This window comes from Aulostomus chinensis, chromosome 6 (assembly GCF_037954235.1).
Source record: "Aulostomus chinensis isolate RoL2024-O1b breed Wild chromosome 6, RoL_Achi_v1.0, whole genome shotgun sequence".
In the NCBI taxonomy this organism is placed as follows: Eukaryota; Metazoa; Chordata; class Actinopteri; order Syngnathiformes; family Aulostomidae; genus Aulostomus; species Aulostomus chinensis.
The window spans coordinates 25,502,087-25,527,022 of NC_141325.1; the positions used below are offsets into that span (position 1 = coordinate 25,502,087).

The window sequence follows — 24,936 nt, forward strand, 5'->3', positions numbered from 1 at the left end:
TGGCCCTGCGATGGACTGGTGACCTGTCCAGGGTGAACCCTGCCCCTCACCCATAGCTGCTGGGATAGGCTCCAGCTCTCCGACCCTTAACAGGATGAGCAGAAGAAAATGGACGGATTATTTCTTTTCACTTTTTACAAAAATTTCTCTGTCCCTTATTTAAGCAATGTTCACATGTGTTGTGTGATGACCCTGATGAGGGCCACAAGCTGAAAGTCAAATAACGAACTTGTTGACCACTGTGTCTGAACACATCTCAGTCATAACTTTAGAAGCAGCATTTCATTTCATGAAACGTTTTTTCAGTTAAGTTCCATATAATGTCTTTAAAAAGACCGTACACTCTCCAACACATGAATGTAGTAAGGTTTGTAGTGTTCATTATAGTGTTGTTGCAACAGGATCCACTATATTTGGGTCACTCGTTTTTTATTTGTTATAACGAATGTCACCGGTCATTTCTCACCTCTAGGGGGCAGGACATACCCACAGATATTGTTGTTTCCACTGTCTTGTCTTCATCACCTTGAGGGGGGGGGGGGGAGGGAGAAAGAGAGTGTTTGCAAATAGAGTTAGAAATCAAGAGTCTCCCCATTTTTCTTCTGCATGGCCTTGTGTTATACAGAAAGCAGCTAGAGTGGGAGGTTGTGGAGCTGCTCACGTCTGTGTTGGACCTAGCGATGAGAGTCCCAACAACAGCCAGCAAACCCAGAACACTTCTCCACTTCATCCTCTGAGTTACTCCTCTCCTGTGGATTATTGCTCTAGTGGATGCTGCAGACAGCTGTGGAAGACTGAAAGACGAATCTGCCAGCAGGATTAACTTTGCACCTTTTTTCCCCCTTTTTTCACCAACCTCTCTTTGCTGAAGGTGGTTGTATTCACCATCTCACCTGTATGAGCTTTTCTTCAGATGGAATAATGCCTTTGTGCTGGAGTAGAGGCTCCTGGTTTCCAGTTGTGTTTGGTGCTGTGCTGGTTGTTCTTAGTCTTGTTAATGCTGGACCCAACCAGGACAAAAGGGTGGCAGGGTCGTCCTCATGCTTTGGAGGCTTTGATCTCTACTTTGTTTTAGACAAGTGAGTTCCACACACATTCCCCGTCACAATGCATGAACAGGATGGTTTCTATTGATAAGTGAATGCAGTCCAGGCTTATGCTTATGCATATAAGGGTTGGCTTTATCACTACACGCTAAGCCAGAGGCACAACAAAATTTTGAACGGTCTTTGTTATCGCTGTGCTCTCTGGTGCCATGCAGAAAAATAGATGGATGGACTGATGATGGTGATGATGCAATGCTTTCATAGGCTTGGAGCCACATTTGAGCATGGCATTTGTTTGCAGATGGTAATGATTAGCGGTGTGTTGGTGTTCTCCCCCATTCAGCTGCAGGCTGCGCACTGTTGTGTTCCTCCCCATTAGATAACATGGACCATGTGTGCAACCTTTAATCCATTTTGTATTATTAAACATCCCCCATCCTCTAGGAGTTTTGGATGATCCTTTTGTCCAAGTATGACTCAATAAGTTAGACAGCCTGAAGTACAGAATCACTCGCAGCACCTATTCTTTGTTCTATTCTAAAAATGTAGCTGAACACAAGGTAATGTCATCAGGAGAATTTGTCATTAAGGACTGGAACTGATAAGAGTTTATTGATAGCAATGCCATTATCAATTGTCATAGTCCCATTCTTTATGAATTGCCTTATTGATTGCTGATCGATAACACAGTGTAGAAACACTGCAGATTAAAGATATGCTTGTCTGCATGTTTTTTGGAGTGGTAGTGGTGTGGGAGAGATACCACTGCCCGCGGTTTTCTACAGAGATATCTTTGTTTGGTTCAAATCCCCACGAAAATAGTTTTCCAGTAAAATGTGAATAATGATTGCAGAGTGATAAATCCCGCAGATGTCAGCGCTATCACAATTATAATATTAGTCAAAATAATGCCAATTTCCCCCCCCCAGACTATTCAGCCCTTCATACTCGCAAATGACAGTCTTGGAGTAATGTTCTCCAATGATTCCGCTTCTTGATCTCCATTCCCACCAATGAAAACGCAGCTTTCAAAACTTATCATTCTCATCAGGGTCTTTAATAAAAAAAAAAGTATGTGTGTGTGTGTGTGTGTGTGTGTGTGTGTGTGTGTATATATATATATATATATATATATATATATATATATATATATATATATATATATACGCTCACAATTCCCTTTACAATCCAACTTAACTGAGCAGTTCCTCTTGGACTATAACAAACCCTTCATCTTATGACATCAGTGGTATGCAGAAGTAGCTTTTTCCTCGCGAGCTAATAAGTCTGCCAACTAGGTCAACAACAAATGTATCATTCATTTCATCCAACACATCATTTTCTACATCTGGAGGGTGGGGTGTGGTAAGTCTGCCATCTCCCCCTCTCCCTCTGCTTTTTGGATCGTGGCTCCACGAATGTCCAATTGTCCTACTGTATTTGTCTCCAGGCTCTCTGCTGTTTCCCTGAGGGGATTAGGCATTCATATGTTCCAACAGTCTGATTTATCTAACATGTATGACCTGACAGCATTCATCACCGGGTATTTCGTTATGTTTTCATTTTCATTTTACTGTCTTTTTTCTCCTGGCTGGGATGTAGCTCTCTCTGCAGCCCTGTCCTCCACCTGCCCCTGCTGTTCTCTCACAGTATCGGCCTGATCTCGCTACTCTCATCTCATCTCTGAGTCAGCAAAGCCATTTCTTCATTAGATCCAGATGTTCTAATGTTTGAGCCTGTTGGCTTGGCCCTGAGTGTTGGGACTTGTGTCATGGTAACAATGGAAAAAAAATGGGTGTTTTGTGAAATGTTTCAAGAGGGAGTGTTATAAAAGCATATGAAAAAGATTTTGATAAGCATCTGCAATCATAAAAGGATATCAAAGGTATAAACAATGCAAGCTTAGACTTTATTGACCAAAAAGCTGCTCAGATTCTCTTATCTTTTTATTTACAGAGTATTATATTACATGAATGGCCTGACCGATAAGCTTTCCCTCTTCTAGACCAACATTTCTTTATCTCCCAGCAGTGCAGGATACAGAGGACCTTGTAGCAGTTCACAATCCCAAAAAAAACATCTTGGAAAAATCTGAGTACCAGCAGTTCATTAGCTGAGAGGGAAAAGAGTACAAAACCATTAACATTCACACTGACCTAGTTCTGATCACAGAACTGGTCGCATGTTTAATGAGGCTTCATTTTCATTTATCTGACTGGAATAACTCTGATTTAATTGTGGGCTCATTAGAAAGATGTTAACAGTAATGTGAGCTCAACGACATCATTGCTACGCTTCAGAGTAAGCCAGCTATGCCGCTAAAAGCTTGTACTCACTCGCTTTTCCCTCAGAAGCAGTCCGTTTTTAATTTGACAGCATTCACCGAACAATCACGCCAACACAGTACTTTGTTTGGATGCGTTTTAACGATGCACTCTTTTATTTGTAGATCTGGGAGCGTGCAGAATCACTGGACTGAAATCTACCACTTTGTTGAGCATCTAGCTCACAAATTTATAAGGTAAATGGTCATTGTTATATAATGAAGCATCTTTCATGAATTTCTCCGGATGTGACAGAATATTTTCTTTTCTTTTGATGTAGTCCACAGTTACGGATGTCCTTCATCGTGTTCTCCACAGAGGGGAGGATTTTAATGAGCCTGACAGAGGACAGGTGGGTACACATCCAACCTGCTGCACTCTCACGTCGTCCATCTGAAAAGAATGAACGTTATTCCAGATTTGGATTCATGTACAATCCTCAATGGATCTCACTGGATTCATTAGTCTGGATGACTACTTTTTCGTGTAATTTTTGACATATTTTGTGTCTCAGCACTCATAAAATTTTTAATTGTTTCACCACTTATCTCCTTATCTTTTTGAACCAAGATCTCATTTCCTGACTATCTCCATAACACTCTCCCGAGCCAATACACACAAATACCATTTCAGGTCATTTATTTGTCACACATTGATGGTATTTCCTCCAAGAATCGCCAAATGGCAACCATTACAACGTTCCAGTCATTGAAAATGTCTGTCTTCAGTTGAAAAGCACAATTAAAAAGAATTTATAGATTTTTAATTAGATCAAACGACCTCATCTCCTCTATGTCTGCTCAGGGAACGCATACGCAAAGGTCTTGAGGAGCTCCAGAGGGTTCTTCCAGGGGGAGACACCTTCATGCACGAGGGCATCCTGAGGGTGAGATGAACTTCCAGCTGGCACCGCTTCCATCTCTACTCTGCTTCCAGAGCAAACACTACTTGGCCCAGTGAAACAAATGACTGCTGTGTTAGCGCAGGGAAGAGTTGTTTGATTCACTGCGTGCTGCTACAGCCGATCATCCACTGTTTCAATCCTGCTTGTCTTTTTCACAGGCCAGTGAACAGATATACTATGGAAACACTGAAGGTATGGATTACTTTCACTTGGTATTTTTGTCGCGTTTAACTGTTACAGATTAGGGGCGCAAAACTAAGACAAAGGCCACTAAATGAGGGTTAGTCCTGAAGTAAGGCCCTTAAACAGTTTTTGTGAAACATTTCACTTTTACAGCATTTAACACTGAATGGTCAGGCTGAATGTTAGATGATGGGTCCAAATCACTGATCACTGTTGTGATGTATTTAATTGAATTTAGAAATTAACTAAATTCAATGTAATCTGTAATTCAGTTCAACTGAATTTTGAAATTTAATTTGATTCATTAAACTTTAAATCAACGTGTTAAATCACGGCACGGTGGTGCAGTGGTGCACTGTCGCCTCATAGCAAGAAGGTTTCAGGTTCAAGTCCTGGCTCCAGCACGGGATCTTTCTGTGTGAGTCTGCATGTTCTCCCTGTGGCTGTGTGGGTTCTCTCTGGTACTCCAGCTTCCTCCCACAGTCCAAAGACATACAATTGGGGACGAGGCTGATTGATACACTAAATTGACTGTAGGTGTGACTGTGAGTGTGAATGGTTGTCTGTCTATATGTGTTGGCCCTGCAATGGACTGGTGACCTGTCCAGGGTGAACCCCGCCTCTCGCCTGTAGCTGCTGGGATAGGCTCCAGCCCCCCCCCCCCCCCCCCCACGACCCTTAACAGGAATAAGTGGAAGACAATAGATGGACAACTTGTTAGATTCTTTTTCGATGTATCATTTATCTTTAAAATAAATCTAAATCAGACCATTGAGTTACAGTTTGGACTTGGACCTGGATGTGGATTTGCATTGCTCAGTTCTGAATGAGTGTATTTAATTCTAAGTGGGAGGTCTGGTCCGTTCTCTTGTGCAGTTAAGATTACAATTGGACTGTGAACTGAAAATCAATGATATTTTACATCACTGCAACAATTCAAATGCTGCTTGGTTATTATCAAGAGACAAAGTTGCAAAAGAAGTCATCAAATGTCCACTGTCTGCAGGTTATCGCACTGCCAGTGTCATCATCGCTCTGACTGATGGAGAGCTGCATGAGGATCTTTTCTTCTACGCTGAGCGAGAGGTGAGACACACGGAGGTCACATGGATGTTTAAAAGTGTAACAGGGGGAAATATCTGTCTGTGTGTGTGATGGATATCCTTTATAACACCAGTTTCTTCGGTGTGATCAGACCTTCTGTCAGATTTATGTATCAGAGCTGGTCCTTAGCTGCATATCAGTGCTGGCCAGAGCAGGTGAAGGTGTGTGGGGCTCAGGTTTAACTGTCCTCACATGCATGTTGGCAGCTGGGATAAAGTGGGGCTCAAGTATCGAGGAGCTGCAACCTCTAACAAGCTATTTAGGGCCTTTAGCTGTAAGCACCAGACTCCATAGAGGTGTGGGTTTATGTACAGAAGAAGAAATTGTCTTGTGTGTTGTGTTTGGCATTTTGGTGACATTTCTAGTGATGGCTGAATAATATTATTCAACAGGAACATAGTGTTGCACAACTTGTTAGAAGGCAGAAAAACACGAGCCCATGTGACCCTGTTTTGAATTATGTTGTAAAATGTAGAGGTGTAATTGAAGCCAGATGCTGAACATCTTCCTGTTTTTGCTGTGAATCTGTGTGTAACTGACAGGCCAATCGCTCCCGAACTCTGGGTGCCTCGGTTTACTGCGTGGGGGTGAAGGACTTCAATGAGACACAGGTGTGTTTTTCACCCAGTTGTATGTCTGTTTCTTAATGTCTCAAGACATCTAAGCTTCAGGGTGACGGATAGGGAGAGTATGAAGTCTAGATTTATACTTTAAAGTTTTTACAGAAGTGATTCAGACTTCCCACTGTACTGTACATCCCAGTATCAAAATATCCAGTCTCTCATATATCAATCCAAGCTATTGAGACAATCACCAAATGATTCGCAGTAGCCCTCAAGCAGAAAACTCTTCTCATTGACCACTGAAATTAGATATGAGGTGTATATTTTTCGGAACAGCAATTATACTCATTATACATTATATTTCTAACTTTATAGTGTCATTCAAATGCTTGGAACAGATTGAGTGCAATGTGAGTGAAGGACACCTGCTTTACTAAATGTCATGTTCATGTGGCATTTTCTCATTCTTGTTATGTAATTAAATCCTTCATATTGTTTACTGTGATTGTGTCACATATACGTGTAACAAATCTGGCGAGTTGAGTTTGGTCAGACAAATATGAGAGAAATTCCAGCTAACTTGTAAACACCTAGACACGACTGAGTTGGACTCTTCACTTGTGATTGTGTTAACTTTTTGTTTACCTTTCTAGCTGGCGAAGATTGCGGACAGTAAGGACCACGTCTTCCCTGTGAACGATGGATTTGAGGCATTGCAAGGGGTCATTGGTTCCGTAAGTATTTCAGATTTGTTCACACACATTGAAAAGAGTAACACAAATGTTAGCTTTAATCATGAATGGTACACATTTGCAGTGATAGTAAACTCATTGCCACAGTGGGTTCCTCTGCTGGGATCACCCACATGTTGATACACCTTATATGTTTGAGTTATTGGAGATGAGCTTGAGCTGAACGGGGAGGATGAACGGACAGCCCCACAGTTTATGCACCCCACAGAGCAATCAACCAGCAACCACATAGTCAAACTCCCTTTTTACTGTGTCTCCCTCTGACACAGCTCTCAACCCTGCAGGGTCCAAACTGCTCCCAGCTCTCTGTCCCTGGCATCAGTCTGCTGGACTAAAGGGACAGGTATTGTGGCTGGAGAAGTGGGTTCTCTCAAGGGCCTGGATCAGATATCAGGCACCTTTTTGTGGTTCACGGGCTGGTTTTGTCTGTAAGGTAACAGCTTGCCAGGTTGCTGGCTTGCCAAAAGAATTGCTTCACTACTCTTTTAGTCTTGGACTTTGGCTGCATCTGAATCGCTGCTGTCGTATCCACCCAAGGAAGCAAACAAATCCCATCCCAGATACCTTTTTCTGTACAACTTCACACCTGCTGCTGGTCCTCCTTACTGTTACTAACACAGAGAGGGCCTTAGAGTCTGTAGTCAAGGGAATACGCTGATAGCCCTGGTCAAATCCAGTGTTGGTGTGTAAAGAGAGCAGTGTCCAACCAATTTAGAAGCACGTGAAGCACCGGAAGGATCACAATGATTCATGCCACATCATTCACCATGACATGTCCACACAGAGCCAGATAAACCCATTCTTCTTCACAACTGGTTCAAGACCCTCTTCTATTGTTCCAACTTTCTGCGCAACTCCTGCAAAGCCACTTTTCTTTTGTGCGTGGCCATGAATGATTGTCTCACCCAGGAGAGAGGACACATCAGTCAAACACACTGGCAACATAGCATTGTCTGCTCCTTTGTAGATACTCATCACCAAGGAATGACACAGGATCGATCGAATTTGTTCGCCAGGCACGAACTGATCTCTAAGGTTGAGGTGATAAACCAGCGTTGCCCCTCGCCTGTCAGGATACTCAAACTCGTTGGACATCACTTACTCACAAAGGGTCCAGAGTAGTTTAAAGCCGGACAGAAGTAGGTGTGTCTCCCAGTACAGGAACGTCTCAATCTAGTTCTTCTGTACTACTGAGCCTTGAGTTAAATCTCCCACAATAACAGTTCCATGGAGTGGAGTCTGTGGTCGGTTGAAACTTCTATCCCGCTTGGGCTTGGACTCCTGCCAAACAGCAGTTCACAGGAAGGAAACTCCTTGGGGGTCTTTGGCACTGCATTGTAAATCAAAAACTCACCTGTCTCAATTGTCCTCAAGCATGAACTTACCAAGCATGGACTTAATTAGACATTCGACTAGACCATCAAGTTTGAGGATAATATGCAATAATTCTAATCACCCAAATAATCTGACTTGTTCCCTCAGTGTGTCTTTGTCAGTAAGGATGACTTTTGGAATTCCCCACTGGGGATAAACTGAAATGGCACCTACACGTCATTGTTTGGAGAGTTCCTTGGGGCACTACTGACAGTATTTAAACTGTGCAGTCTACCAGGCCTTACACAAAACAATAAAAATGTGCACTTTGAATGAAAATGACAAGTGTAACAGTGTGTTCAAATGTCACTAACCTTGTGTCACCACTGACCATGAGGAGGATTAGAGAGGCGACAAGGCAAAGGTCAAGTAGGTGTGTGGTGCTGGTTGCTCAGTTGCCTGGCCCCTGGGACGAGCAGCGAGATTGTCCTCTGCAAAGAAGATGGCTGCTCCCCTGGTCTAAAGGGCATTGTATCAACTCCATGGCCCCTCCAAGAATTGTTCAAGCACAACCTGACCAACCATCAGCCCTTGATGGTGGATTCCCCTGGCTGCAGCCACCAGGCGTGTCCTTCAGCTGCTGAACATAGACAAAAAGACAGTCAGTTGTGAGATTCCCATCATAAAAGAGAGAAGAGCAACCAACGGCTGTGTGTTCACTCACCACCTCTCTCTCTCAGCTGAATGCCACTCATGCCCACGTGAGTTTCATTGCATGAATGGAATTCATGCCACCTTTCACAGCACAGCTACAACACACGGGGAACAAGACAAAAACAAGTTTAAAGCTCTATAACCTCTTCCATCCATGGAGCCTAGCCAGGGATAGAATTCCAGAAACGACTGTGACTTTCCTGCTTTTGATCATTGCGGCTGATGTCTGGCCAAACAGGATCAAAGTTTTTGCTGGATCTAATTCCTCAGTGGTGTCAGTTATATTTTTTGCATGCGCTTGCTCAAGAAATGAAAAATAGATTGTCGTGACAGTCTGTGAGATATACAGTTTGTAGAGCAGAGTTAAAGGTCTGGCAGTTGACTGACATCTGCAGCTGATTAACAAGTTGAAAAGTGTTGCTTCTTACTCACGTGAGCAGTCCAGTGGCTCATGAATCAGTTGTTTTTGTTTTTAGATTTTCAGCGTCTGTATATTCCTGGAGAGCTGAAGTTCATTTTCAATACATAACTTAGTTTGGATGTCAACATTAAACGACAAAAAGTTATTTAGTAAGCACACGAAAATCAGTGAGATGATTAAAAAAAGAAAAGATCAGAAGAAAGCACAGAGCTGCTCAAAAAATAAGGAGGACACCAAATTATTCTATTCAGAAGGTTAAATGATGATGTTTTCTGCTCATTTACTCAGATCCTGAAGAAATCCTGCATTGAGATTCTGGCAGCAGAGCCTTCCAGTATCTGTGCAGGAGGTGAGGCACAGACCCTCACGCAAGAACACTGAGCATCACATACCCTGGTTCGGATGCTACCCGTATTTCAAAGTTATTAGTTGTTTGTTGATATTTGTGTTTCTCTTCCCCCCAACCAGAGTCCTTCCAGGTGGTGGTGAGAGGGAATGGATTCCACCACGCGCGCAATGTTGATAAGGTCCTGTGCAGCTTTCGCATCAATGACACCCTCACCAAGAGTGAGTAAAACATCACTAAACTTCATTGTTGAATCATGCATTCTGATTATTAAAGATGATCATTCGTTTTAATTAAAATCAAAATGGCTGTAATAAACTCAGTCGGGCAGGTCGTTATGACATCAATCAATGTAACACTTAGCTTAGCTTTCTCAATGTGACGCACCCAGTCAGCCGCCCAGCCGGCATTCTATGTGATCAAACATGGTGTCATGCTGTGGTTACTGGTATCATTACAGCCTGGAAATGAGAGGAGAAATGCCACACGTGAGATGGAGGGAGTAAAAAGCTTTAAAGATGCAATCAGTTTCCCGACAGGATTTACTGGTGGCTTGATGTTATAGTGGTGTAAACCACTTCCTACCATCCGTGCCACAGAAGCTGCAGGAGGCGCTGGTCTAATTATGTAGCAGTATATCCGTCACGTGAGGATATGCCTCCTTCACTTGATCCGCCTCTTTGGTTCATACTTGAATATCTCAACAACTATTGGATAGACTCTGATGTAATGTGGCATGATGTATATGCTCTTGATGGCAGATAATGGAACACAATCAGTCTAGCGGTCCTCTGATCTCTCTTCTTTGACACGTATCCCAGCAGCCTTAACTGAAATAACCTCGCTGATCCCTGGACTTATAGTCTGGCAGCATCATCAAAACCAAATTCCGATTTATCCAAATTTTTTGTTTGACTGCTATACTGTATATTTGTAAAGGTTCTAATATTAAATGTCATATTAGCACTCGACTAAAAAAGGTGATCGCAGTATTTGTTTTGAGGTATCGCTTCTCAGAGACACGAACAGTCATAGCCTCAGTGCATTTGTCTCCATCAGTTAACTGGTACATTTCAATCAGGTTCGTCTGTTTTCATGTTTACGTTCCACTGCATGATGACAAACCATTCTTATTTCTTTTGTCAGTTTTTAAGATCCTCAGTAATACATTTGCATGATGGCACACATGGAATAACTTTCTCTAACTAGTTTTATTCACTGTAATTTGATGTTGCCCTCGACATTCAGCCAAGAGCGTGTGCTCTCTGAATATATAAAAGAAGTCTTTTCTTTGTTAATCAAATGTTAACCGTTCCTCTGAATCATAATTGTTTCTGTTACAGCATCAAACATCCTCCAGGCAAACAGAGCAGATGAAAACAATTTAAGCAAAATGATCTCCTTATGTCAGCTCCATTATACTTGGATATTCCTCTTCCAGATTCATTTAATTCTGTAGATAGTTTACACACAATCCTCTGGTCCTAGTTTACTCCACATCAGGGGTAAACTCTCAGTTAAAGTAATTGGGCCACATCTCACCTGGAGATAAATATAGGATCGTATATGAGGAGTACCGTTTCTCACCTGATATGAATTTTCTGGCTTTCAAAGACTCCTCTGCTCTATGAACGTTGCAAATTTGGTGAAATCATGAAAAGGAAAGCAGTAAAATGTGACTGCATGTGTTGAGCAGATGAATCAATGTTTGACTATGTGTCTCCAGGAAAAGTAGCAGCAAATACAGTTGGGTGCGCTGGGATTTGGCAGGTCTTGTGCTGAGCTATTCATTGTTTTGTGACAGATGTTGCAAATATGGTTCAGCAGACAACAATGAACTGTGTGAAAAGCAAGAGCTAAAAGCCTTCATATTTAAAGGGTAATTCTACCTTTTTACAACCCATAATTCCAACAATGTGCAATAATTTGATGGTTTCGTGATATTTGGTGATACGAACTGTAATCGGGCAATCCACATTGTTTCACCCGTCTCTGTTTCCACGCTTCTTTTTTTTTTACATTACATCATTGCAGCCAATAAACGTGACTATGTGAGTCACATTCATTCATCACAACAAGCAAGAATGGCTGGCTCACTGTCTTGCTCAAGTGAGGAGTTTGCTTGAGAGTGACGACAGAGCTGCTGCACTCTGAATTAATGGAAAAAAGTATTTTGCCTGGATGAATAGTGTGCTCTTTATTTGTTTTCTTGATTATGATTTGTGTTTGTTCATTTTCCTTCCAATGCGATGATTTTAAACCTCTCGTAACATTTCCCTTTTGGCAAGACTGATGCTTGCGAAGAGTTAGAAAAGAGGATATCACAATTTACCTGTCAAATCATTAGCGGGGAGATGTTTTGCTTAACTTTGCATAATAACAGCAAGAAGCTCACCAATACATATTTTACATCTTTATGGTTTGATCCGATGAGTTGTTTAAAAGATGACTTGTATTTCACAATGCATAAGTAACAGTTCCCACCCCAAAACTGTGTTAGAGACACAAAATCCTTTCACTTTGGTTTGAATATAGACGAGAAACGCGATGTATAATGTGAAGTAAAGGGCTTCATGCCGGTCTACAGATTTTGTTATCTTTGGACGAGGCTAAGCTAGCTCCTCCCACTGTTTTGTCCTTGCGGTAAGCTTAGTTATATGGTTTACTGTTTTGGTTTCTTCTATTAAGACCCTGAAGTACCTTGAACTATAAATATTGACTGGAGCAGTTTATGAAGTAGGACAGAGTCATTCCCAAAGCTTGTAAAATCTGAGCATGACTGTCTCCCACATTATCTTTGGTGGTACCAAATTATTACAGGGTAATGGTAGGCTTCATTGTAAAAATGGTAAGTTTAAAAGCCAAAAGACTCAAGTATGGAAAATAGTTTTGGTGCTGTAGTGCTTTGCCCCCTGCTGTAGCCAGATTGCAAACACGGAGGCTGTCCAGAGATTCACACTCAGATTTGCAAATTGCCTGGTAGGGACGAATGTATTTTTGTGTTTAAATGCAGAGATGAGATCGAACTGAACAGTCACAAAAACTGTATGTCATTGGCATAATTTGAAATAATTTATTTGTTAAAGTTCATCTCCAGGCAATTGCCTACACCTCATAGTAAATCATGACCACTCGCGCCACTGGGGAGTAAACAACTCAATAAAACATCGTGACATGGATTCAGGATGTTTGCCAGCATTTTCATCTCAAGAGAGTTGAACAGAAATCTGCTGGGATTCAGATTCCACTTTCAGCGAAGTGCTTGAGTTGCTTAAAAACCTTTTAGTCCTCCTGTGTTTTGCCACATTGAGTGCAAGGTGGGTGCAGAGATGAACTCTTGGTGGGATCATATAATATCTGGCTCCATTTGGGTTGATGCTTCGCTGTTTTTGGCAACCTTCAATGGCTCTCCCTCCTATCCTGCATGGAGTTTCAAGAGAGTCAGCCACGTCCCATACGTCTCTTGTGTTGATTTCCTCAGTGCAGGGGTATGCTCTCCCCCTGCCAGAATAAACAGACAGGCTTGGGCTGCTTTTTGGAGCTACTCCTCTAAAAGCCAGCTGGACACAGAGAAGACCTAGATTTGCCTCAAAAACAAAAACTGTGGAGAAATGGATTGTAGTTGTGTTCGAGGGATACAGATGCGGTCAGACAGTAGGCCGAGACAACAAATCACCTGTTTGGAAGAAACCCTCCACTCAGTTTGTTAATCGAGTTACGGTGAAAGATATGACATCATTTAATTTGGAATCCAAATTAAAGAGACCCTAAACACTCTCAATTTGTCAATAAATTCATTTGAACTAGATAAACAGTGACATAACGTGAGAGGTGATTCAGCGATTCTTTGTGTCCACATATGGTAAACGCTTCTTTGTTTGTGGATACTACAGACTGTTACCACAAGACAAGCCTGGAATGTTTGGCTGATGCTTTCGATATTTTTCATGACCCCGTTTCCCCTCTTCCTCTCTAGTGGTAAAGCCTTTGATAGTGGAAGATACATATCTTCTCTGCCCTGCGCCGGTACTTCGGGATGAGGGAATGTAAGTCCTTCCATTTATCCAAATTGATGTGGGGTTTCACATGAGGCCCCCCCCCCCCCCCCCCGGCTTACCTAAGAAATGAAATGACAGTTGAGGTATTTGTGTCTTTTTCTTCAGGGCAGCAAATCTATACGTCAGTATGAACGAAGGTCTCAGTTTCATCTCCAGTTCAGTCACCATTACCACCGTAGGCTGTGTAAGTACAATATAGTGCATCTGCATTCTACTGTATTTTTTCTTTCTCTCTACTGTGTTCCAATAGATAAGAAAAAAAAATGGTGAAAAGTTGAGTCAAGCTGGTATCATGAGGCGTAAAAGTGGAACATACGAATGATTGGGTGTGTGTTCAATTTAGAGGTTTACAGGAGAAATTGAATATAATATTTATAATGAATTCAATAGGGATTAATTAGTTAACTCTAAGACTCATTTGTTTTCATTAGCTTCGAATGAGCCCTCACTTGGGTTGTGGATCCTCTTCTGCAGAGCCCGCCATGTTTTACTGTAATGTTTCTACAGTGGACTATCAAAGAATAGACATACTGCAAGGATAGGAATGTTGTAATTTTGTGGGATCACAGCGTCATGAGTCACGCAAGAATCCAGAATCAGTGGTTGAGGCCAGTCAGCATCCCTCAAGGAGATCCAGGCATAGTTTAGGCGTGAGGTTTAAAACAACAATGGCGGCTCTGAGAAGGTTAGCATTGATGTTACTGTTGCATCAAAGGAAGTTGGAACTGTGCGCTTTCATCAGCAGCAGCAGCTCACTATGAAAAAAAGTCCAGCATTTACTCCTACTTGTCCAGAATAGACAAAGGTTTATAAATGTAAAAAAAAAAAAAAAGTCCGCATGACAATGGTGCTGTACAGTAGTATTTATACAGTGAGTGGGTCGTGTCACTGGTGATTCACCGGCCCTTTGAGGTGCCTCACCCTCAGTAGAATCTGTGTTTGTTCAATGGAAGAACAAAATAAGGACATATGGCGTCTTTCCTCCGCAAGCCCAGAGAACAGGTCTACAGCTATTTAATGCTCTATATACTCAGACCGTCTGTTTCCACGTCTGTCACAGTCTGATGGGACCATCCTGGCCATCGCTCTGCTCATCTTGATGCTGCTCCTCATCTTGGCTCTCCTCTGGTGGTTCTGGCCTCTCTGCTGCACTGTGGTGAGTTCTTAAAAGCTCTAATGCAATAATAACATGCACACACACACACACATGCTGCATTACTGCATTACAGATTGATATTAGTGTTTTCTTTTCAAATGAAAGATGACTTCAGGCTCTTGTGGAATGTGGTGAGATTGCTTGTGGACAATAGACCAGAGAGAAATGTCTTTTCCAGGTCTGTCTTGTCTGGCTAACGCCCCTGAAGGCATCTTATTGACCTAAACAACATTCCCATGGTGAAAAGCTTAAGGTGTATGAGTCAGTGAGGGCATGTGACCCGTTCAGATCCCTGCAGCTGAATGTAGTCTGCATCCAGAGGAGGTCAAGGCCACTGGGTAAACATGTGTTTAAGTAATTGTGCTGCTGCTGCTGCTGCTGCTGCTGCTGCTATTAAAAAAAATGTGTGTAAAGGTAACAGCAGTTAACCTCCTAGTGTCACTTCGCAAAACTCTGTAGTATATTAACTGGAATGTGTTAAGACTTCCATGTATTCTTCCATTAATGTGACTGAATAATTTGAATTTCCAAATGGTAATGTGGAAAAAAAAAACCTGACATGGCCTAATTTTTCTTTGGATTGATGCTGTTACTATGAAATTGGTAGAAGAAATTTAACTCACCGGAAATAGAAAAAAGTAGTTTCAAAGTATTTTTATGACAGTCAGCTGCTCTGGATGAATTACAAATGGGAAATGTGAATGGAAAAACACAACTGTGCCAGTGTTTAGACAGTGGTCCAACTGCCAGCGTCACAATATTACAGGAAATTATCTCGTTACTGTCAAAAACTATATTTCTCTTTTCAAAGCAGTGCATAGTGTGTCTTCAAAATCCACTCTAATGTTTCCAGTGCTGGAAAGAGGAAAGTTTCAAGTGGCCAGAGAAAGATGTCAGCTTTTACAACATGGCTGTCCCTCCCTTTACTTTCTCTGTTCCATTTCACAGCAGTTGAAATTTATAATGCTCTGTTTAGGAAAGTGATGCTCGGTTACCATGGGGGAGGTTTTTTTTTTTTTTTTTTCCAGGGTTTGGAGAGGCATGGAGGAAACTCACAAATAAAATCAGAATCTAATTTCCTAAGCGCATTTACTGTATAAGAAACTGTCTTTTTGCACAAGTTAAAAGCCACAATAACAGCTCGTGTGGAGACGTATTGAGGAGCTGGAGCCAGAACTAGGCTAAACTCTACACGCTATAAAAATACATTCTTTCTATTTTTCAATCATTAATAAGTGGCAGATGTAGGTAAAAAGTATAGATACTAAAATTTTGACTGATAATCGTGCTCCATACAGAATGTAAGTAGAAAGAAAACTGTATTTATGACCTTCTCTCCTCTCCCAATCAACAACCTTGAGCCAAGAAATCTGGAAAGCAGATTTCTAGGTCAGTGCGTTGCTCTTGTATGTAGAGGAGAGACTCAGCAACTCATCAGCCATGTGCTGTTGTGTAACCAGCATGTTGCACAAAAATATTGCAGGTCATTATTTTGATACAAGTGTTGACGTTGGTTTTTGTTCTGATGTAAAATCCTCTTCATGGATTGCGTTCACACCCACAGATCATCCATGAACCTCCACCGCCGCCTGAAGAGGAGAGTTCGGTAGGAACCCACTCGATCTGTTGTTATGACTCAATAAAGCTCTGTTCGCGAGCTGCCAGTGTGTGACTGTTTAGTTTTGAATCACAATGACCAAGCATTTTCATTCACTTTGATTTAACTCATTGAGCAATCCATCAAATGTGCTGCTAAGTTGACACCCTCTCAGAATAATAATGAAGTCCTGACTTTTACAGTCTTTCCCGCCCCCGCTTTTAAAAGGACACGTGTGACTTCTATTCTTGTTTGTCAAATAACGTCCTCTGCAGTCCTCCGAATTATGATGTGATGTAAAAAGGACTAATAACACAGCGCCACATTAATTTGACACATCCTGATGCAATAACAGCAAACAAACACGCCACAGAAGAATGTTCACACACTTTTTAGGTTAAGTCTTAATATTAGCAGAGACCATTTGTCATACAGGGTGTAATCAAGAGTTGAAACATCACATTACTGGGCTCTATAATTTCCTTTGATCTGATAACCAGCACAGCAGGAACAGAAAAAGGGGGCGGGGGTAAAACTGCAGAGGAGAGACAGAAGGAGAAGTACTTCAGAAACAATGCCTGGCGACCATGTGAGAGTTCCTTTGCTCTGTTTTTTCCAGGTGGTTTCATATTTAAATCTGTAAAGATTTAGTGCCGAGTGCAAAGTTATCCCTCATGTGTACACGATAAGGCGAATGTAACTACTGTCCTCAATGCTGGTATTTTGTGTAGGTGCTCGTTCACTTTGGCGGTTTATTTCAATCACACACAATCAAACCTGCTTCTTCTCAGGATGATGAAGATTTTGAGGCTCCCAAGAAGAAATGGCCGACTGTAGATGCTTCCTACTACGGAGGAAGAGGAGTTGGGGGAATCAAAAGGATGGAGGTGACATGTAGTCAGAAACGATCCCTGGTCTCAGTCTAGCTCCTGGCTCACCTGTGATTGAAAGACAGACAGATTATTCTGTCAGATATCTGTCATACACAAACCAATTAATCTTACAGTCAAAGGTATTAAAAGCTGCAGAATGTGAAATATAAAACATTGCAAATAATAATTTTAAAAACAGAAATACTGTTAAAGACTAAAAATAACTTACCACCATGATGTGGTCAGATATAAATTATTAAATAAACCATGAACATAAAGCAGTTTAAAATAAAGTATGAATGTACGTGTGTTTCACGAAGTGTACAATCACAAGGTGTTTACAGGAGTTACTGTCTCTGTATTCGATCACTCAATATTTTAAGTTTAGTTTATTGTCCTTTCTATGCTGATTATGATGGCTAACTTTGTAGATATTTGACCTTTGTGTATGTGGCTATATGCCTATGTGTAGAAATGTAGATTTTAATTGGAAGATATTATCAATTGAGGGGGTGTCATGGCTCGACGGTAGAGGGGCAACTGAAGGGTTGTTGGTTCGAATCCTCACTTCCCCCGCTGACCATGTCAAAGTGTCCTTGAGCAAGATACTGAGCCCTGAACTGCTCCTGATATTGCCAGAGTAAATATGTCAAACAATGATTGCAAAGCTGTGCCTGATGAACTCTCCTTCGTTAGGTTCGCTGGGGTGAGAAAGGTTCCACTGAGGAGGGGGCAAAGCTGGAGAAGGCCAAGAACGCCAAAGTGAAGATGCCTGAGCAGGAGTATGAGCTGCCCCCCATGAGGATTCTCAACAATGGCATGCACAAGCCTCCGGGCCCACGCAAGTGGTACTCCCCTATCCAGGTACCAGAAAAAGTTCCAGAGGAATCAGTTGGTCTGGTCCACAGATGCCCCTTCAAGTGTCAGTGTCAACAGCAGCTAGAAAGAGCAAATATATAAGGATAATGAGTCACAAATGTTCATCGTAAATATAACTGACTGTGTTGGGTTTGTGTTAAAGAAGCATATTAAAATAGTTCTGCTCACATTTCATATATAAAAAGCTTTTGTGATTGTTTGATAGCATGTGGTCAACATAAAGTACATCTGCTATCAATGACTACATACTAGTCTGGTTAAGGACATATATGAGTAATATTTTTAGAATGTTGCAGTGAAAGTATGAGATGAACGGAGGTAATAATGCTAGCACGGGGTTAAAGGAGTCCACAGAAGCTTTCCCAGCCAGAGGGGGGTTACTAAAGAATCCAAACTCCTGTTGGAGAGACCTCTTGGGAGTACGGCTGCACAGCCAGCAGTTTGGTGAGCGGCAGCAGCTGTGTCTTCTGCCCTGATCCTCAAAATATTTGCAGCATTTTAAAACTATTAAGAGGCGGTCACTTTGAACAATGCTGGATGTGTCATTGGAGCTGGGGATTGGTGGACTTGGGGGGGCAATAAGAGTGTTCTCATATCAGAAACCTGAGGCATTTATGATGAGCATAAACAGTTCCAACATTTGATTTCTTTTGTGTTTCTGTAGAGCAAACTGGATGCATTGTGGGTACTCTTGAGAAAAGGCTACAACCGCGTGTCCGTAATGAGACCTCATCCAGGGGACAAGGTAAGAGTGATACAAAAACACACATGCAGGCCTTCAGTGAGAGTAATTAATCTGCCTGACGTAAGGCCTGAGCTTCTCTGTGTCAGAAAATGTTGAGAAACTGGGCCAGCTGTGAGCGGCGAAGTCTTCCCGGAGAGGCTCATGGGAGAACTTGTGGTGAGCTGGGATTTAGACAGCAACATGTGGCTACAGTACACTGCGATGTAAAGACATCTGGTGAAGTCATCATAGAGAGGCAAATATGGGGCCAGCTGTGCTGGGGGGACGACTGTGTACGGACCTCCACTGTTGACAGCTAATATGTCGGCTGAGACTGTGGGATACATAAGAGTCTAAAAATTTAGTGTTAGGGATTTCTTTATATAATCTCTCACCCACAAGAGTTAATATAAAATACGTCACTGTGAATTGTCTGCAGAGAAAACTGCAGATCTGGGGTCAGAAATGACTCTGTCTTCAGAAACGGTCCAATGTTCTTCATTGTCTTGCCAATTGTTTCACATCCTAACTACTTATAGTTGCTTAATATTTAAATACACATAAGGAAAAGTATAAATGTGACACCCGAAGTAAGCCAGGAATCAGGATCCTAAGGAAAATCCAACAACGAAAACCGATATCAGATATTATTATCACAGTTTTTAAACACAATAGATTCACACATATTGCACGAAATATAGAACAAAACAAATGTAGCCCCAAAAGGCAATTTTAGAAGCACCTTTTAGGTCTGTTTATCGTTTATTTGCTCACACCATGGCACAGCTAAGCTCCAGGCAAAACCACACTTTCTTTTTTTTTGAACATTTATTAGAACAGGTTCCTTGACAGAGTCACACACATCATTCCAAAACCTTATGACAAGGTACTCAATACACAATATTCTTTGCAGGTCTAATTATGTCCACAATAGTAAGAGGGAGAAAAATAAAATTGAGCCAATTTACTGTGATCATTTTATGTGCAATTAACAGAAGAACCCTTAGCAAAAACACCTGGTTTTTCCCTAAATCAATTATTGATGCTGTACCCAAAGTCAGTTGCTGTGGTTCAATTGGTCTATTTATTTTTAAAATCTCACTTATTTGTCGTTTCACCTCTTCCCAGAATTTTACCAATTTAGGACAGTCCCAGAAGATGTGGGAAAAGTCCCCTGTTATGCCACAGCCTCTCCAGCACAGGGGGGAAAAAAACACACTTTCAACATGCAGTTTAATACATTTTAGACAGACAGCCTACAAAAAGTGATGGTCAAATTGTTAAACACTACATTGATAACAAGAGAAAGTTCATGCAGTCAATTGTATCAAATATTTTCTGCTTGAATGGAAGAGAAATATCCTCAATATTTTTTTTTCCCCAGTAGGTGCAGAAACAATTTGAAACCAATATCAGAATTAAAAACATCAACAAAATTATATTTATTACCAAAACACAGGGGCCTTCACACATGATCATCGAGAAGTTGCACAATAATGTGAATGAACGCACATAAACATTTCTGATGCCAGTGAGTTGTTTTCAGTTCCACCCAAAAACAATTTCTCTTCCAAATTTCTCAGATGGTTTCATTTAAATATCTGTTGGATGCCCAAATTGTTCCATTTTTCCGGTTGCATTATTTCACAGAAATAGCAAAAGTATAAATGTGGGTAGAAAAACATTCCTAAACTGATTGATGATCACATGATCTTGTAGATTTGACTCCCGATTTTGAAACTACTGGATTTAAAGTGACTCAAGCAGCTACTGAAAAAAATAAAAAACACAAAAAAAAACAACCCGAAAGACACCAGCACCAATATTCTAATGATGTTGTGTGAGCTCATTTAAGTGGCTGTTATGATTTCCTGCAACTTCTTTACTTTTGCTATAGTAAGTGGACTTAAAAAAGATATTATCTGAACTTTTACCTCAACAAGACTCTAAAGGATGCAATTGAGTATTTAAATCACATGTTCTGTGTACGTTTACTCAAAAATATAATTTTGACAGCTCTTGAAATACAGTCTAAAATGAAATTCCTGAGAACAGCCAGTAATTAGAATTGTGCAAGTGAGTCTTGCATATAACAGTCATTAACGCCACTGATGTTATTCTGGATAGCTCGCAGTAAACAAGCTTGTGCTGGTTGCAATTAGGACTCTCTCATGGAAGTTGCACTTTAGTAACTTCTCCTAAATGTATGCAGGGGAGGAAGTCATGTTAGGTCATGTAGCGAGAACCACAGGCCTGTTCTTGGAAACAAGAACAAGAACAAGCCTGAAAACAACACCAGATATGCTAAAAAGTAGATTTTCAAAGGTGACTGTACAGTCCGATTGAAGGTGTACAGGCTGAGTTTTTTTTTCTTCCCATTTTCGCTGTACTGCAGGTATTACTCACATAATTTTCCCACCTTAGAAAGTTCAAGTGCACAACCTTATAAACCAAAAGGTTGGTGAGAAACTAATCTAAGCTTTCATCTAAAGCAGGCTAGACTACAGCAATAAACTTTTTACTGGCCTCCCAAAGAAAACTACTGAGAGTCTGCAGCTCGTTCAAAACTTGAACCGAGACGACGCATTAGTCAGTTTGAGGTCTGCACTGGCTTCCTGTAACCATGAGGACATACTTGAAGTTCCGCCTCACATACAAAGCCCCATAAACTGCATCAACTCCCTGGATAGCTACACTGCTAACTCACTTGTTAAAAACATTGCTAACTCTCTAATTGACAACATTGCTAACTCCCTATCAAGCAACATTGCTAATTCTCTAGGGAGCTACATGCCCCAACCATCTGCTGTTGGATTATTGGAGATTTCGACCAACAGCAGGAGGATGATCGGTGCACAGTTTAAGAAAATGATGCCCCAAAATGTGGGACACAATAGCAGGAGATATCATGGAAGCCAGCTCGCTAAATATTTTCAAAAGAAAGCTTGAAATCTATTTCTCTACTAAACATTCTTGTTGGGATTTCATTTCAATTTCTTTCTTATTATATCCATTCTGGCTTTATATTCCTTTTGATATTCACTTTTAATACGATTTTATTTTTCCATTCCCATGATTTGAATGTTCTTTTGTCTTTGTTGTGAAGCATTCTGAACTGCATGTGTATGGAAGGTGTCATACAAGTAAAGATAATGATGACTATTATTCTTCCTCTTATTAGAAAATATAACTATTTATTTTGATTAAGAAACATCAGAACAATCACTTTCATTGTCAGACTTATAAATCGGCTGTTTGTGACATGACCCCCTAACATCTCACCTCCTCTCTGGTTACAGGGCAGGTGTATCAACTTCACCCGTATTAACACTCCTCGTCCTCGCTATCCCAACTACAATCACCACGTGTCTCCAATCTACACTCCCCAGAGCAGGAATCCACCTGCACCTCAGAACACCCTCCCGCCCACCCCCACCAGCCCTCCGTCATCTCCATCATTCTCCTCCACCCTTCCTCTGCTGCCTCCGACTCCTCCTTCCAGCTCCACCACACCCTCCCCTCCCGTCACCCCTCCCCCTTACACCCCACCTCCCAACCGAGCTCTTCCTCCGACCACGCTGTTCATACCTGCCCCACCTGTGCTCCCACCCACCCCTCCACCGTCTGCCTCCCCCACCGGCTCCCTACCTCCGCCACCACAGGGGCCTCCACCAGGACGAGCCCCACCCCCTGCTCGTCCCCCGCCGCGCCCAAGCCTGTAGCACAAAACAAACATGGAGGACAGAAGGGAAACAGAGTCCCACCAACAATCAGCACATGACCATCCTTGATTGTAGCTGCCAGCGAGGACACATGAGTGCTGGCTCAGCGAAGAGGAGAAGTGAGGACCTGCTTTCAGCTGTTTGTCTACAGTGACTTTAGCTGACATCTAACCCAACAGTGCAATCACTCTGACGCTTGAATTACACAGAGATTCCCTTTAAATGAGGTCACATAGGCCAGCTCAAAAACATTTGCCTCCATGGAGCTGAGCCGTTCCCTCCCTGACCACACAAGCCTGGATGCAGACCAAACAGATGGATGACAAAATGATCTTAACACGAAAATGTGTGCCTGTGCAACATTCCTATCTTTTCTTGGAGATAAACGACTCCTAGTCCATCATTTTTCACATGCAAACTTTAATCTGAAGTTTTTTTTTTTGTATCCTTGAATGTTGAACAACTGCATGCCAATATTGAGCTTTTTTTCCTGCCTTCTATACGATACAAATACATTCTTTATTTGTACTTTTATTACATTTTAATTGCCAAATTGTCAACTTCATCGAGTTTTTAATGTCATTGCACAGAACCAGTAATGCAGTATATGTCCTCTCATCTGCCACGCCGTTGTAAACCAGCATAATGTGAGTCACAGCTGGCCTGTTTTTGTACGCATCAGAACAAAGAACTGGGACTTCAACGTGAAATGACCTGACCGAGATAACTGCAATATCACTGCTACAGTTACAGATGCTCCCTCTATCAAGATGTGGAGAGAAAAATTATATCAGAATCAGGGAAATGCTTTGCACATAGCCTTGCTCATCCACCCATGGTCCTTAACAGAGTCTGGCTTTATGTAAATAATCATTTTGATATAACCACATTTGTTTAATTGTGTGTGTGTGTGTGTGTGTGTGTGTGTGTGTGTGTGTGTGTGTGTGTGTGTGTGTGTGTGTGTGTGTGGTGAGAGAGAAAGACAAACATGCTGCTATCACGTGGCATCTAAATGTTTGATCAAATCCAAGCAGTGTGGTTGTTGCTTGTGAAAGGGAACTTGGCAGAATGCCTTGCAGATCGCGAGTCCACCAGCAATAAGCAAAAGATTCATGTCATGTGTAACTTTCCACTCATGCAGTATGTGTGTCATTCAAAATGAAAGTAAACAATTTGTATAAAATTGCAGTGTTTGTCAGTTTTTTCCTTTGTGATTTGATAACCTTACAATGTAAAAACAGCCACATGGGAAACTTAGTTTCTAAAGCTTTCATCAAAAGCTTGTAGATTTTTTTTTTACCCTAATATCACTATTTAATCTCAAATCCCTCATTCCAAAAACTTTGTTGCACAGAATTCCTTAAATGATTTACGTTTGAGCACAATCTAAGCTCTTATATTCAAGCAGCAATGAAAGCAAATCATTCTGCCACTGGGGTCACTGGGTGCACTCAGTGCAGAGTGACTCTTCTGAAGCACACCTCACTGCCTCTGAAGGAAGAAAAGGGAAAAGCAAACCCAGAGTATGGCTAACTGCTTCCAGATGTTCATATGTTGCATTATGTCACATGCACGAATGTAGTGAGCTATCTTGGAAAATATTAGCCTCCATCTAATCCTCAGGAAATATGGACAAGCTGCAGGAAAGGCGTACTGGTGCTTATCATTCATGACATAATTTTAGGGGACGGAGTGGAATGACAAATGGTGAAAGACACAAAGGAAGCGACTGTGTTTTTGCTTTTGTCATTTTAATTTGTTAATACATAAATAGGGCATTCTTGTGTTGTCATTTTCAGGGGGAAGTTATCCCAGCACAACCTAGTTTCCACTTTCTGTAAAGAATTCCTGCCCAGACATCGAACATATACAGATGGGCAATCAAGGAGAGGAAAAGCTGAATACACGGATGGAGAATCAGGGTGACTCCCGTCCATATTGCACAAAGGGTCACTGAGGGTTTTATACAAGGGTATGAAATGTATGTGAAAGATTCATTATGGACATCACCAGATCTCAACCCAACTCTTACACGAGATTTGAACTAACATGCTCCGCTAAAACACCAAATGAAGGAATAGCATTCGGGAGTCTGGTGTCCATCCCTCCTGTTGACCTCATGCCAAGACACACTGAAGCTATTCTGGAGGCCGTCATAGTCCACCAGCTCATGAAAGTGAATGCTGATTCAGCATTTATACACTCCACAATTCATAAGTTTTCAAGTGTTTTATACTTTTCATACTTGACAATGGAA

General features: G+C 41.5%; 1 protein-coding gene across 1 annotated transcript; it reads left to right on the top strand.

The window, feature by feature from the left end:
• Positions 1-627: 627 nt before the first annotated feature.
• Positions 628-23,796, top strand: antxr1a (ANTXR cell adhesion molecule 1a). Its single transcript, XM_086205460.1, has 18 exons — positions 628-1,079; positions 3,496-3,567; positions 3,651-3,722; positions 4,175-4,256; positions 4,433-4,466; positions 5,464-5,543; positions 6,104-6,172; positions 6,778-6,858; positions 9,614-9,674; positions 9,794-9,892; positions 13,648-13,717; positions 13,835-13,913; positions 14,790-14,885; positions 16,450-16,491; positions 17,274-17,369; positions 18,051-18,218; positions 18,898-18,978; positions 22,257-23,796. The coding sequence occupies exons 1-18, from the start codon at positions 898-900 to the stop codon at positions 22,677-22,679; spliced, it is 1,887 nt and encodes a 628-aa protein (XP_086061586.1). The 5' UTR covers positions 628-897; the 3' UTR covers positions 22,680-23,796.
• Positions 23,797-24,936: the final 1,140 nt, after the last annotated feature.

Coding starts and splice junctions, on each gene's coding strand:
- antxr1a (XM_086205460.1), top strand. CDS start 898: ATGAGCTTTTCTTCAGATGGAATAATGCCTTTGTGCTGGAGTAGAGGC. Junction 5,544..6,103: donor TCTTCTACGCTGAGCGAGAG/GTGAGACACACG, acceptor TGTAACTGACAG/GCCAATCGCTCCCGAACTCT. Junction 9,675..9,793: donor TTCCAGTATCTGTGCAGGAG/GTGAGGCACAGA, acceptor CCCCCCAACCAG/AGTCCTTCCAGGTGGTGGTG.